At 46.1% G+C, this 14,290-nt stretch overlaps 1 protein-coding gene across 1 annotated transcript; it reads right to left on the bottom strand.

Moving 5' to 3' along the window:
* Positions 1-229: 229 nt before the first annotated feature.
* On the bottom strand, positions 230-13,805 carry LOC146197038 (uncharacterized). The gene is made up of 8 exons (XM_084597115.1): positions 13,729-13,805; positions 12,006-12,125; positions 8,118-8,213; positions 6,782-6,865; positions 5,338-5,497; positions 4,706-4,873; positions 4,208-4,342; positions 230-910 (listed from the first exon to the last, which is right to left on the bottom strand). Exons 1-8 carry the CDS (start codon positions 13,803-13,805, stop codon positions 752-754), a joined length of 999 nt encoding a protein of 332 aa, XP_084453241.1. The 3' UTR covers positions 230-751.
* Positions 13,806-14,290: the final 485 nt, after the last annotated feature.

Genomic DNA, 14,290 nt, shown 5'->3' with positions numbered 1-14,290 from the left:
ATCTTTCTCCAGACCCTGTCTGGATTCTTCAGACTAAGCAGAAGGATCCAGATAGGTCCCTAATCCCCCCAGAGAAGGTTTAGAAACCGAGGACACAGTAAAATTTAAATGCTGCTGACCTTAAGGGCACGCGCAAGTTTGGGTGAGTGACTAGCTGCATTGCGTGTTTCGAAACAAAAAATACAACTCGGGGTGCGTTCGAAAAAAAAAATGCTTTGATGTAGTCATTAACTGAAAGATTTTATTACGCTACAATGACATAGTAGCGACATAGTAGCTTTACGGGCACTTAAGATGGAACTGCACACGCTTTTGTCCTTGCGAATGTGCATGCTTCTGTATTATGTATTATAGGACCACGTGGTTCGCAAAAACAAAGTACAAGAACTGTACATTGTGAAGTCTACGAGCATATGTTGTGAAATCTGCTATGGAAATCGCAGTGCCTATATGCCTCTTGGATATCATCTTTAACTCCCGTATGGGTGAAGAAATTTACGAAAAAAGAAAAGTGTCACTAGTGTGCCGCCTATATTAAGAGGCCGGTTCTCATATACACCGACGAAAATGAAGTCCACATAACTTGTGGTCAGTCAGGCATACCGGCCACTCGCACTCCATCTATACTATAAAAACGCACTTCCGCTAGCTCGCTGTCCACAAGACCACAGTCGGGCGCTTCAATTCTTGCGATGCATATTGGTGTGTTTGAAGCGTCTCCGACGAATACACTCGCAGGCAGTAGCACGGGCTATGTGTGTGGTACATGCGGGCCGAAAATCACAGAATGGTTATGGTGCTTCGTCAGGAAGCGCGCGTCGCCCCATTGGAAGAAATAGCTGCCTGCCGTGTTCACAGACAGCAGCACCATGGCCAACAGAATGGACTTGCCGGCCACGCCCACGAAAACCTGGAAATGAAAAGCAGACATGCTTGTTGATATATTAAATTTTACATAGTAGCTGCGGCGAACCCTGAACTGGTATGACACGTTGATGCACCTGCAAGTATAATGTAGCACTGGAGACCTGAGCGCGTACACGGATTGCAAAGATCTTGTGGCTGTTACAAGCATATGAGAGTTTTTAGATTTCCTCCAGCGACTACACGCATGATGTCAGCGGCGAAAATAAAAATTATTACAGAAAATGAGAGGCGTGCACCAGGGTGCTATCCTGGCCGCAGTCATGTTCAATCTGGTGATTGGAAGGGCGAGGGGGTTACTGTTAAACTACGGCGCGTACCAAACTTCCGCCTGATGTTCTACGCCGATAACGTCACGCTGTAGGCTGACATTAAGTAATTCGCCTCACACCATCGCGAGTCTGTGCAGCAAGTACTGGACAGCTACCTAACGATCACTGGCAAGATGATGATCATCGGAGAGGACATACTTCCTATAGTAGGGGGTCAAGACATTGAAATAGCCAATGAAGACACTGCGCCTGTCCACCCATTCCTCTAAAGAATGTTACGGAGCTGTGTGCTTCAACCTCTGCTAGACATATCACAAACAGTTATGCAGACTGTTCGTCCGAAGGGCTTGCGTGCAATAAGAGACGAATGCGACACACGCGAAACGCCGAACTTTATCGGTGCGCCGGTTCACTGAGGCGAGTAACGAGGCGCGGTCAACCGAGTACTCAATGGGAGTCACAAAGTGCGACGGCGGAATCCAGCTAGTGGCAGGGCATAGATTGCTTCACATGCCTCCCACAGAAGACTTAAGAGAGAAACGCAACTACCGCTAGAGTTGGGACAGTCTTGGGAAACATATGAAAACATAGCTTGAGGGTTATAGCTTGGAGGTAAGAGTGACCCGAGTGGTGAGACAACGCGGCCAGCGTTAGTACTAAGGCAGCGTACGTGCTTTCGAGAACAACGTAAGCGACCGCCCGCTCTTGTCTCGGAACATCTGGACCAGCCTGTCCTGGACGACAGCGCCATTCCCACACGCACTATTACGGCAGAAGCATGCCCTCGCAGCGCATGGTTCGACCAGTCAGGATCCCCCGCCACCAAAGTTTCCACGTGGCGCACATCTCTTTATACATAAGGTTCAGGCGGGATACCTGCTGACCGCAGACGTATATGCATTTGTCAAAGGTATACTCCCGAGAAAACTTCGTAACACGAGTTTTTAGCACGCGAGATTGACCACTTTGAACAAACACCTATTACATGCTAGAATGCACCGAAAGCCACGTAGGTGTATAAGCGTGTACTATAGACGCCTGTCCAGCGATGTAGTGGGTGTGCTGCCGTGGCTATCACGATGAAGAAATAGCACCTCAAGAAACATGAAACCGCTTACCGTGAATGAGCTATACCGAGTAACAACGCTCTCAAGGCCGACCTACGCAGCCCCCCCCCCCCCCCCCCCCCCTTCCCCCCGTCTTCTGTATATTTGCATAAAAGCTACACTACGCGGGTCAGAGCCGAGTTTCGCGTGAGTGTGCGCCGCCCGTTATGCGTATGCGTGAGAGCCGCGTGACGTCACGAGAGGCGCAGGTGGGCGTCTCCTCACCACAGCCGGTGCGAGCTCCTCGCCGCCGCCGGTGTGCGCTCCTCTCCGACGCGTGACCTTTGATTACAGTGTTCTAGCCTTTGATATTTAGCCGGAGCCGTGTTTACGACAGCTGCGCCGCGCTGAACTGTGCATGCTTTACGCTACGTATATCCAGGCATAGCAGATCGAGCTAAGCCACTGCCAATTTTTCTTATAGAAGCGCGGATCTAAAACCACATTTTGTCGTGATTTCGGTGCATGGTAAAGGTCCAAAGATGCTCAAAATTATCTGCAGCCTTCTACTACTGCGCGCTTCACATCCCTGGTGTAGCTTGGAAGCGCTGAAAATTGGCTTGGTATTTTGCATTGCTGCTCGCATATCGGTGCCACGATAGCAGGTGATAGGAAGAGTGGCGGGCCGATTCAGCACTGTGGGTGCACACCACCCCTTGAACAATTCTGCTTGGAAAGTTTGTTCTTCGCAAAAATACGCGAAGACCGAACGGTAGACCACATTCGGCGACTGAAGGGTTTAGGCGTGCGCCGGGCTAGCTGAACGTCTGTTCGGGACCCGCTCGCCTGTGACACTTCGCAAACAGAAAAATGTGTAAGACTTGTAAATATGTAAAATGTTTATAAAATCAAACTTAGCGTTAAAGATAAAAAACGGCCGCATGAAGCCGAGGCGCCGGGATTTTTAAAAACTAGTTCCGCGTGAGAAACTACTAGCTGACTGACGCACTGCGCCGTAACTAGCAGACCACAGAGTTTTTTTTTTTTTTTAAATACCAAGTTAAGCAAACAGCTCACTTCCGGGCCTTTTTCTGCGATATAACTTCTTCGATTGCAATTATTACCTCTCGAGAAGAACGCAACATCTTGTACCGGCTTCCTGCAGACTTCGTATCGTGATCCCAGCGAGAATAACTACCAGGGCAATTAAGTCTCCTTACGTGCTGCCAATAAATATCGTTAAGTTGTACTGTTTCTCTTCTGTTGCGCCTTTTTTCGACCGAGGTAGATAATCGTTAGCTTGGTTAACACGTGCTTTTATCAGTTTGGCATTATTTTGCGTGGTTTATTTTGAATTCTACTCATCGAGGCCTTTTCAATGATATATAACTCCATGTTGTAGCCTAGAGTTAATCAGAATATTGTTAATCACATTTAACGAATTAACGGTTATTAATTAAGAACTACAATTTATGTAGCGCAGTCGCACTAGATATGAGCTATCCAGCGATATATAAAACTTAAATTGTAGCGTATTGTTTAATTATTGTAATTAGTTAATTAAAGCAATTTAATTACGATATGCAATTAGTTCAGTGCAATTATACTCGACATAAGCGCGATATATAATTTAACTGATGTCGTAGCGTATTGTTCAATTATTATAATTAGTTAATTAAAGCAAATTCATTACGATATACAATTAGTTCAGTGCAATTATGCTCGACATAAGCTATCCATTGATATGTGACTTAATATTGTAGCATAATTATCGCCTTAATCCCAATTAAGTAAATAACGACAGGTAATTGAGACTTAAAGTTAGTAAAGGGCAATTGTACTCGACCAAGCTTTCCGATATAACACGTGCATCTAATATACTCAACGTAAACTACACAGCCACTGTAGACACATTCTTTCTGTTCACACACATTCTATGGTCCCTGCTATAAACGTAACACTGACCAGCTGCTGAAGGGACACGCTCCGGGCCTCGTGCAGCATGACGATCGGCAGCGACACCGGTCCCAGCATGTTGCTGGACAGTGCCACCGATACTGGCAGCAGGTAGTACAGCAGTCGTGTTCTCGACTCTGAGGCCTGCGCAAAATGCAGTGATTAGCTTGGAAAGAGCCGTGCCATCTGCTGGATATACCGCTGCAGTAAGCTTTTGAAGCTGTGACAACGTACAAATCAGCATTTAAAGGTTTTTCCCGCGATTCCTCCGCATACATTGAAAGATCGAACTTTTCTGGTGCTTTCTCGTAGCTTGAACTGTTGCGCCTGCGAGTACGGCTGGCTGGTCGCCAATGGACTATACGTAAATCTGGATTTAACGACACTTTTTTTAAGCCAGGGGATTCAAGCATGCAAATGTATTGCGTGTGATTATTCAGTCTATCCGGATCAAGTTCGAAAACAGCGCTAGATAAATCGAGTTCGAGATGAGAGGAGGAATCATACGATGGTGACGAGTACGGGTTGCAGAAGACGGCACAGCTGCGTCACGCCAACGACCTCGGCCAGTACGCAGGCTACCGCCGTGAGCAGCAGCTGGTTGGCGAAGCGCGAGTTGCCGCGCCAGAAGCTCGGGCTCACCAGCTCGAAGAAGCCCTCCACCAGGCGGCCCTCCTGACGGGGCGGACGACATGCGCATGCGCGAACAAGAAATTACACTGTACAAGCATGACTCCTGCAGGATTAGAAAATAATTTCGCTGAATTTGTGAATGTTTTTTTTTTCTTTTTTTCTTTTTTTTTTTTTTTTTTGCTGTTAACACTTACGTGCCTTCTAATGCTCGGGGGAGCACGAAATCTGACGCTAGGTATACATGCGTCAGGTGCGGGCAAGGCGGTCGCTTTCGAAAATCAGCTGCTTGTAGCCTTGCGATCATGATAGGCTTAATAAAAAGTGTCCACGATTCGGCTAACGCTCGGACTTCGGTAATTCTGCTGTATGAGGTGCTGGGCCCGGGAGTAGGATCAAATGAAGACTAGGAGTCTTTCTTTTTTCGACTCGACGGGTTCTTCATGTCAATGTAACCGCTACGGTAGGTATCAAAGCGCGCACGGGGACCAGGAACACATGATTATTACCACCGTGAAGTGCGTGATGAGCTGGGCACCTCCGAAGACGCACAAGACGTTCCAGGGTATGCCTGAGACCAGATTGTGTCGCTGGAAGGCCCTGTGGTCGCCAAGCCATAGCGATGAGCCGGCGGCAACCACCACCAATGCCGCCAGGATCCACACTTGTCTGTTGGACGGGAAAGGGGAGCAGGCCTTAAAGACGTTGGTTAGTGTGCACAGCATCGCGCCGGGGAACAGAACAGATGTGCCATGTTCTCCTCCTCTTCATAAAAAAAGTTCTCGGACCGTTACTTTTTTTTTTTTTTTTTTTTTTTCATGCTATGTATAATCACGTGGACGAACACCCGTGCGGCTGTCAGCTGCCTACTTGCATCCTTATTAATCCCGGTTATCGCGCAGTGCACTATTTTTTTTTTCCCTCCACGGTAAGCTTCCGCTTCCCTTCTCCCATAGACCATCTGATTGGACAAGTAGTCGCCGATATGTTTCTTTAGGAGCACGCTTTATAACAGAGGTGGTGAGGAACTTGCATCACGTCCCCAGTTTGTGACCTTTCTTAAAGGAATTCAGCCTCGAATCATGCCTGGCGGCAGTCGTATTTGCTAAAAGGCAACGTTGTTCCAAGCGTTCAGGCTAAGCATTTTCATGCCACACAGGAAAGCCCTATTCCTTCTCTAGGTCCTCACTGGTATACCATATGTCTCGATGTTCTGACCATGAGTTTCGCGTCGCTCTTGCATAAGCGCCTTTATCAGCTGCAGAGGTTGCATGAAGCGCCTGTGACCTAACGAACAGGAGTGCTAAGAAGCAGTAAGCTAGAGCTTTTCCAAGAGCATGTGTCCTTACTGTTTCCAGTTCAATGGTATTGTACAGGTCATCGTCTGCAGGGAGCACAATGCGGCATTGCAAACTTTATTCTGGCCTTTTAATGTGCCAATCTAGAAGCATATTTGGTACTTCATTTATCAGCATACCAATTATCTCGGCTCAATGTCCCTGTTACGTTTGCATATCCCAATTTGAGTGTGTTTAAAAATCTTCAGTTCACTGTAGAGCTGCAAAAAGATGTCACTTCATCCCCTCGCATATACAGCTCTTAGAGCTTTATGCTCCCAGTATTCGGACTTGTATTTAAAACGCGGGAAGAAAAAAGAAATCACTTGCACTTGAAGCGGAACTCGCTGAAGGACAAGTATATATGACACGAGCTGTGCGGAGCACGTATGAAATGCATAATGTATTTGGAGCAATCGTTAGATTTTCCTTGTCATGCTATTTGTACGAGTATGAAATTTAAGGAAAAAAATAAGGCAATTTCACTGCGATGAGCTGGCAAACATAAATTCAGGCCACGATCACTCATTACATGAATAAGTAGGAAGGCGTTGTCACTGAACACGGTAGACATGTTTAAAATCGCATAGTGTTTGTTAAATAAAAGTAAACTCACGTAGGGTGCGCGCCAATATTGACAGCGCCCATCAGGATGACGCCAGACGTGATGAGATAGACCAGGAACAGGTATCTGCTTCGCCTGTCGACGGCCAATGTGGTTATGGAGAAAAAAAAGGAACAAGATAGATTTTTGCAGAGACTTCCGTAAATTTGCGTGTGATTTCTCAAAAATCTCTCTGTGGTGTATACAACGTTTTCAGCAGCCAAGCCGCTTCGCAATGAGCCTCGGCAGACATTACCGGCACGGCATGATCGTCTAGATGGGAACAACTACGGTAGCCGTCTATAAGAAACCTTATGATTACTTGAGCAATTCGTATCGGATCCCCCTGCTAACAAATTAAGCAGTTGGTGTAGGGAACAGCATGCAAGAGGCCCTTGCCAATTTTGAAGGTCAAGAAGAAGCTAGGCTGAACGATTGCCTTAAAAACCAAAATGCGGTGGCAGATTTTATCTCCCTTCTCCAAGAAAAAGCCGCAGGCAACGGAATCAGCCATTCGAAATGTGAAAATGTTGATGGAGGAGTGCACAGTGCAGTAATTTCCGGTTTGATTATCAGGGTAATGCTCGTCGGTGATGAGTAGTGATAAGTGCCTACAGCTTCCCCCCCCCCCCCCCCTTCTCTTTGGAAAGAGGGGGGGGGGGGAGGCTGTAGGCAAGACAAACGCTATTTATTATTTGCAGAAGGAAGGACGAGAACTGTGGTATTTTTTTTTAATAGTGCGATAGCACTTATAGCTCGTCCATAGCGATTTAGACGATGTCTGCCACGAAATGAAGCCTCAGCCAAGCTGAGTACAGGAATAGGTGAGCATAGTAATGGAACAAGCAAAGCTCACTTTTGGGGACGACCTTGATAGATCCTGAAGGACATATGATTGAAAGTGCACGGTTAAGTACATTGTACAAGTCTTAGACATGTCATGGCGCACCCGAACTTTTCACATTGGAATGACCTTCGCCGAATTTGAGCGTTAAGTTCACTAAAGCTTCGGGGAAAACTAGCGTGACCCATGGCGTTCTCGACACTGCCGTGGTCGATCCACACCAAAAATGGACTTCACCCACCTCCTAGATTAGGGTGGCTCATCACAGGATTGGCTGTTAAATTAAAAAATTGAGTTGATCGCGTCCAAAATCGAATTGGCCCACAACCAAAATTAGGTCGGAAAGTCTTAAATGTGGATGGACAGCCCAGGTTTGGACGACTTTGCAAAATGCTACGTTGTTTGGCTGAGTCGATCTGTCTCTGCTTTATTTTAGTTTTTGAAACTTTGTATGGTAAATGCGGCTTCAGTGGCGGATGAAAGTGCGAAAGGCGTAACACGTACCGTGGTGGTGGGGGAGGTGGTGGTGGTGGAGAGGTTCGCTTGCTCTGCGCCGCTTGGCTGATGGCCTGGTCAGACGGCGAGTACTTGATGGCCTCACTGGAACGCGTATACATAGTGCCGAGATGTGTGTGACACCTTTGCAACAATGTGCAACATCCCGCCGCGTTTGCTTCTGGGGATCTGTATTGGTGACTTACTTTGCGTTATTAGCATTCCAAAAAATCGAAATTTCTGACGAATACTGGTTATCACTCTTCAAAGTTTATGATTTCAAGAGGTGGCAGTGATCAACTACATGGCTTAGAAGCAGACTTCTTGAGTGATCTTAAGGAAGAAAACAGCAGCAATGACAGGACAGAGGGATGGAGATAATATATGGCCGTCCGATGCTCTGCCTCTGTTCTGTCCTTCCTGCGGTTTTGTTCCTAACGATTTCCCGTCAACTGACCTACTACCAAGTTCTATTAGGTTCTTGTGTATTGACAAAGAACTATATATTACCCGTACGGGTTATATGCGACCGGAAGCATACGAAGCAGGCTCCGGTGTACTAACTGCTTTCGTTCGTGTTCTTTGCAGAAGTGAAGTGGAGGGAGGGGCGCTTTCTGCGTGACGCTTATATTACTTAAATGGCCCATGAAATGCTATTTACTAAAAACAGAAAATTTGCATGAGCAATAATGGGCAGACTATTAGACCACACCGCAATGCAAACCTTTCTTAAGCTTGCTCCATTGGTACTGATCTTATTGGCGATCGAAAATGATGCTACCCCCCCCCCCCCCCCCCACACACACACACACACCTCAGCGCACCCGGCGCGCAAACAAAAGTGAAGAGAACAAGTTGTGATGGCGCCCCAGCACACACCGTCCCGGTCGCATAACATGGGAACGTTCAATGAATGGGCGCGCACCCAGCAAGCTGCAGTGACGTCATCGGGGAGGTTTTCGTGTGGGATGTGCGGCCCTAATAGATTGCGAGCGGCTGCCAGGAGTACTTTTTAAACATTATTTTCAAATTATAGGCTCCTTGCAGAGCCTTCAAGTTTTATTCTAATACTCACAAAGGCCACCTTTATGAATTTATTGCATTAGCATATTTCCTCAAATACCGTGGGAGGACCAAAATTATCTCATGAGGTGCCCGATGCAATTTACGACGAAATTTAATTTTAGGGAATAAAGTGGAAATATACTGACGCTTCCAAAACCAGAATTCAGCTTTCCTGGCAATGGTATCTTATTATAAAGATTATTGTCATCATCCCCACCATCAACCCGTATCGACCCACTGCAGGGCACATGCCTCTCTCATATCACTCCAGTTAAACCGGCTCTTTGTTAGCTTCAGCGGCATAACTCCCTGCCTCCCCTGCAACACTTCCCTTATCATGGTATTCAATGTATTCCCCTTAGTGACCATCGGTTTCCCTCTCTTCGCACTACATGCCCTGCCCATGCCCATTTCTTCATCTTGGTTTCCCCTAGAATGTCATTAACTCGTGTTATTTCTCTGAGCCACTCTGTATTCTTCCTATCTATTAACGTTACACTTACCATTTCCAGTTCCATAGCTCTCTGCGTTGTTCTCAACATAAGCAGAACCCTATTCGTTAGCCTCCACGTTTCAGTCCCACAGGTGAGCACAGGTAAGATGCAACTGTTATATACCACGGTACCGGTAAGCTGCTAGTCATAATCTGCGAGTACTTGCCAACCGCGCTCCATCCCGATCTTATCTTTCTAGTTATTTTCCTTTCATGGTCCAGATTACTACCTGTTCTAAGCAGACAAAGTCGCCTACAACTTCCAGTGCTTCACTACATATTGTAGACAGCTGTTCCTTCCCGAGGCCGTTGAACATTACCTTAGACTTCTCCATACTGATTTTTAGGCCTAACTTCTTGCTTTGCCTGTCTATAGGTCATCTATCATTATTTACTGTTCATACCCTTAGTTACTTAGCAAGGTAATGTCATCAGCGAATTGCAGATTACTGAGGTATTCTCCAATAACCCATACATCTAAGTGCTCTCATTCCAAATCTGAATACTTCATCTCAGCAAGCTGGTAATAGTACTGGGCAGATCGTGTCTCCTTAACTAACTCATTTCTTCATAGGAATTTTGTTACTCTATGCAGAACTATGGTTGCGGAGCAGCCACTAAAGATATATTCCAATACTTTCACATACAGTTCGTCTACAACTTCATTTCGCAATTCCTGCAGGACTGTCGAGGTTTCGACTGAGTTAAATGTTTTTTTTTTTCGTAATAAAGGAATGTTATGTATAAGGGCTGGGTATAGCTATATATAAGGGATGGCTATAGCTATAGATAACATTTTTCACCTGGCTGATAGTATGGATATGATCGATAATTTGATTTATTGTTATTCTTTTAACATTAGGATGGAACTGCCAGTAATCACACTTGTGCACTAGTTCGAATTTAGTTTTATTAATTACGCATCAAAACTCCGTAGACCACACTTGTAAAGGCTGAAAAGAATTACGCCTCAAATCATCTGCACACGAAGTCTTTACACCAGTTATGGGATATATATTTGGGAAACTTGCAGTTTGAGTCATACAGTGAAGTTAAAGGGACAGAACATTGGCGATAATATGCCATGAGATTACAGTGGAAATGAAAAGATCATGCATCATATAGTACAGATCGAGCAGTATAATATCAATGAAAGAAATATTTATAATTCTGTTCTATAATTGAAAAGCTCCGCCGCGGTGGTGCAGTGGTTTTAAGATTACCAACTACTGTACCGGTGTACACGTGTTCGAACCCTACCGCCAGCGGCTGCGTTTAGATGGAGGCAAAACAAATACGCATCCGTGTGCTGTGCGATGTCAGTGCACGTTAAAGATCACCCGGGGGTCGAAATTACTCCATAGACGTCCACTACGACTGCTATTGCTCTTTCCACTTTCACTCCCACCTACCTCCCTTCCGTAACGTCGCGGTTGAGGTGTCCACAGAAACAAGTGTGACAGATACTGCGTCTTGCTCTTCCTGTGAACGAATTATTATTCTATAATTGAAAATCACAAAAACAACTGAGGTGACCTCTTGCGGTGACACGTTGTTACTATCATAGTAGCCCATACGAAATCTCAGTAAAATATCACACACTGTTCTTTTTTCTTCAGAAGCGCACGTCATGTTTCATTATATTTTCCGCTCTCCCCAGTGCGCCCTCAAGTAAATACCACCCCTCCTTTCGCATCGCCAATGATCTGCATTCAGCGTTTGTCAATAGATGGCGACATTGTGTTTCGAATTCCTTAGATGAGGCGGTGACCACGGTCCACTAAAGCTTTTGTCGATGATGAGTACGTTTTTTTGCCTTATCAGCCTTGAATGTAGAAACTTAAATGGGCGTTACTGTACACTAAAATGTGTAATTAGTGCCTGGAATGTATAATTTGTATTAGTTTTCAGCACATCAAATTTGTCGACGCCTAATCGTCATCGCGGTTGCTGCTAATAGTTTCCATCACTGGTTGGTTGGTTGGTTCATAGGAAGGGAAAGGCGCAGTATCTGTCACACTTGCTCCTATATAAAAATAACAACGGGCTCATGCACTGATAAAAAAAAAAGAAGAAATCCCCCGTAAATTTTTTTTGCAGTGCATCTAACAAAACTGCTTGCATATAGAATGGAACTCGTAGACAGGAAGCTTATCAATGCGCCGGAAAAAGTTAGATGCCTAACGTTCACCGTTCTGTCCCTTTATATAGGAAGGTTTAGTTTGTTTTGATTATCCCTTCTGACATATACTCTAGCAGTCATGCTCGATCATAGGCTAGTAGGGTTTCATAGTTTCCATTTGATAAAGCGCAGGAAGATCAGGCACTCTGCTGCTCACTGGTGTTGCAGGTTTGCCACGTAGAAGTAGCCGCAAACGAAGAGCGCCACTCCAAACACTCCTGGAAGCGTGAGTAGCGCCCACAGCCACAAGCCCAGAGCACCGTCATCATGGTCAGCACTGCAAAAGTAGCAGTTTCACATTGCTGTTATGTCACGCGGGTATGCACACCACTGCAGAGGGAGGGGGAGGGGGGGGGGGAAGGGGTTGCAAGTTAGTTTAGTTTATGGGGTTTAACGTCCCAAAGCGACTCAGGCTATGTAAGACACCGTAGTAGAGGGCTCCGACAATTTCGACCACCTGGTGTTCTTTAACGTGCACTGACATCGCACAGCACACAGGTACCTTGCTTTACGCGTCCGTCGAAAAGTGGCCGCCGCTGCCGGAAATCGATCTCGCATCCTTGGACAAAGCAGTCGAGTGCCCTAACCGCTAAGCTACCGCAGAGGGGCAAGTTGTAAGGTCTCACGTCTTAAAGGCTGCGCTGAATTGGAGTTCTTATGATGCCGCTGCTGCGGACTTGTCTAGTCGCTGTACTCTGATATCGACGATAAAATAAAAATCTATACTATTATAGAATTGCGTGCCGTGCAGAAGAAATACACATTTTATACTGCAGTGCACATACGGCCGCGTTTTCAGAGGCAAAAAATAAAAAAAAAAGTATTTTTGTTCTGCCCTGTCAACGAAAGTTAGAGATCGCACGGTGGCCTAAATTCGGAGCCTTCGACTATACGGCGTCCATAAAGTCCATGTGTAGCTTCGCGATGGTACAGCCCACATCTAACGAAGATATAGTTTGAAAACCACGTTGCGGTCTGCTTCTGTAAAATGGAAACACTGTAAGCTAAATGGCAGGTTTGTAATTGAAGCTGCGCAAACGGTGTCTACAATCTGTCGCCAACATTTATCGCATGTATGGGCAGGTCTAAAAGTATGCTTCCATCCGAGGGGTGTCTTAGTGATTCGAGCATAGGTGGAAAGGAAATATGAGAGAGAGAGAGAGAGAGAGAGAGAGAGAGAGAGAGAGAGAGAGAGAGAGAGAGAGAGAGAGAGAGAGAGAGAGAGAGAGAGAGAGAGAAAGCGGCTGGTGCTCGCTTCGCACATTGTTTTATACAAAGGGCAGAAATTATTCTTCTTCTCGAGTTTTAGAAACTACCTTAATTGTTCTTACTAAACTGACTGAAATTGACGAAACAACTGAAAATAAATGTTCTGACAAGCACTGACAAGAATAAAATATGGCAGCCTGCTTCGTATTCATGCAATCTTTATACACTCGAAAGTGGAGGAGTCTCAGACTCCATTAATTAGAGGTAGGTGTCTCAGACCCCCCCGAGACCACCTTGACTTTAAGCTCGGCGTATGTGGTAAAGGCTAGCATTTCGTAGCTTGGAAAGGGGCAGATGAAGAAATGCTTATATTCTCAGAGCGGCCACGAGTAAAAGGCGTAATGTAGAAAATGAACCTGAGCGCTTATGTGGCTTAATAGAAAGAATAGCCTGGCACGCTGCGACGGTTTGTGAATTAATCCAAACGACGTATAAAAGAAGGCTCAAGTCTATTACAGCAGCAGTATCTTTGCAGTATTAGCCCCTTGTTTTAGGCTGTGGAGGCACCTGAACATTTAAGCAGCGCTTATTGCTTAGTTCAGGGATCCCTGCCTTCTGTTGTCTATTTCTGCGGTCAAACACACGAGCCAACAGAGTCTGTCCGTGCTTACTGTGCGGTTTCGGCAAGCGGGAGTGCGACGCGGGATGGCAGCGTCCAGAGGCTGAAGACGTTCCCCACCACAGCCATGATGACAGGCCCTACTAAAAAGGCGGTACGGATCTCCGCGTATTTCCTGCGTACAGAGGCGCGCGATTCCGATGCAGGAACAGAGGGGATGGGTCAGAGCACGTCTATACTGAAGTCGATTCGCAACGCACCTATACTCCCCATGCTTTGTTTACAGGTTGAGAAAACTTTACGGGTGACTTGCGCCCCCCCCCCCCCCCTCCCCCGTTTTATAGCGAAGCTCTAAAAACCTCTACCGTCCAAGGAATTTTTCGTGTCGTCGTCGTAAAAATGCCAGGCCTTGGAGGAGGGGGGGGGGGAGGGGGTGGAAGGGGGTCATTTGAATAAAAATTCGTCTAATCGCTGGTCACCTGAGGTTCGGACATAAGACGTTAAATGGTTAATGGAATAGTGGGTCGAGTTAATGCTCAGAATCGTTTGCCGAGTCGAGATCACGTGTGAGGGAGCAGTACCAACGACCTCTGGTCATTGAAACCGTAACGGGC

Source organism: Amblyomma maculatum, chromosome 3 (genome assembly GCF_055883805.1).
Source record: "Amblyomma maculatum isolate TAMU_Amacu chromosome 3, ASM5588380v1, whole genome shotgun sequence".
NCBI classification, from domain to species: domain Eukaryota; kingdom Metazoa; phylum Arthropoda; class Arachnida; order Ixodida; family Ixodidae; genus Amblyomma; species Amblyomma maculatum.
This window is presented reverse-complemented; position numbering and strand designations above follow the sequence as displayed.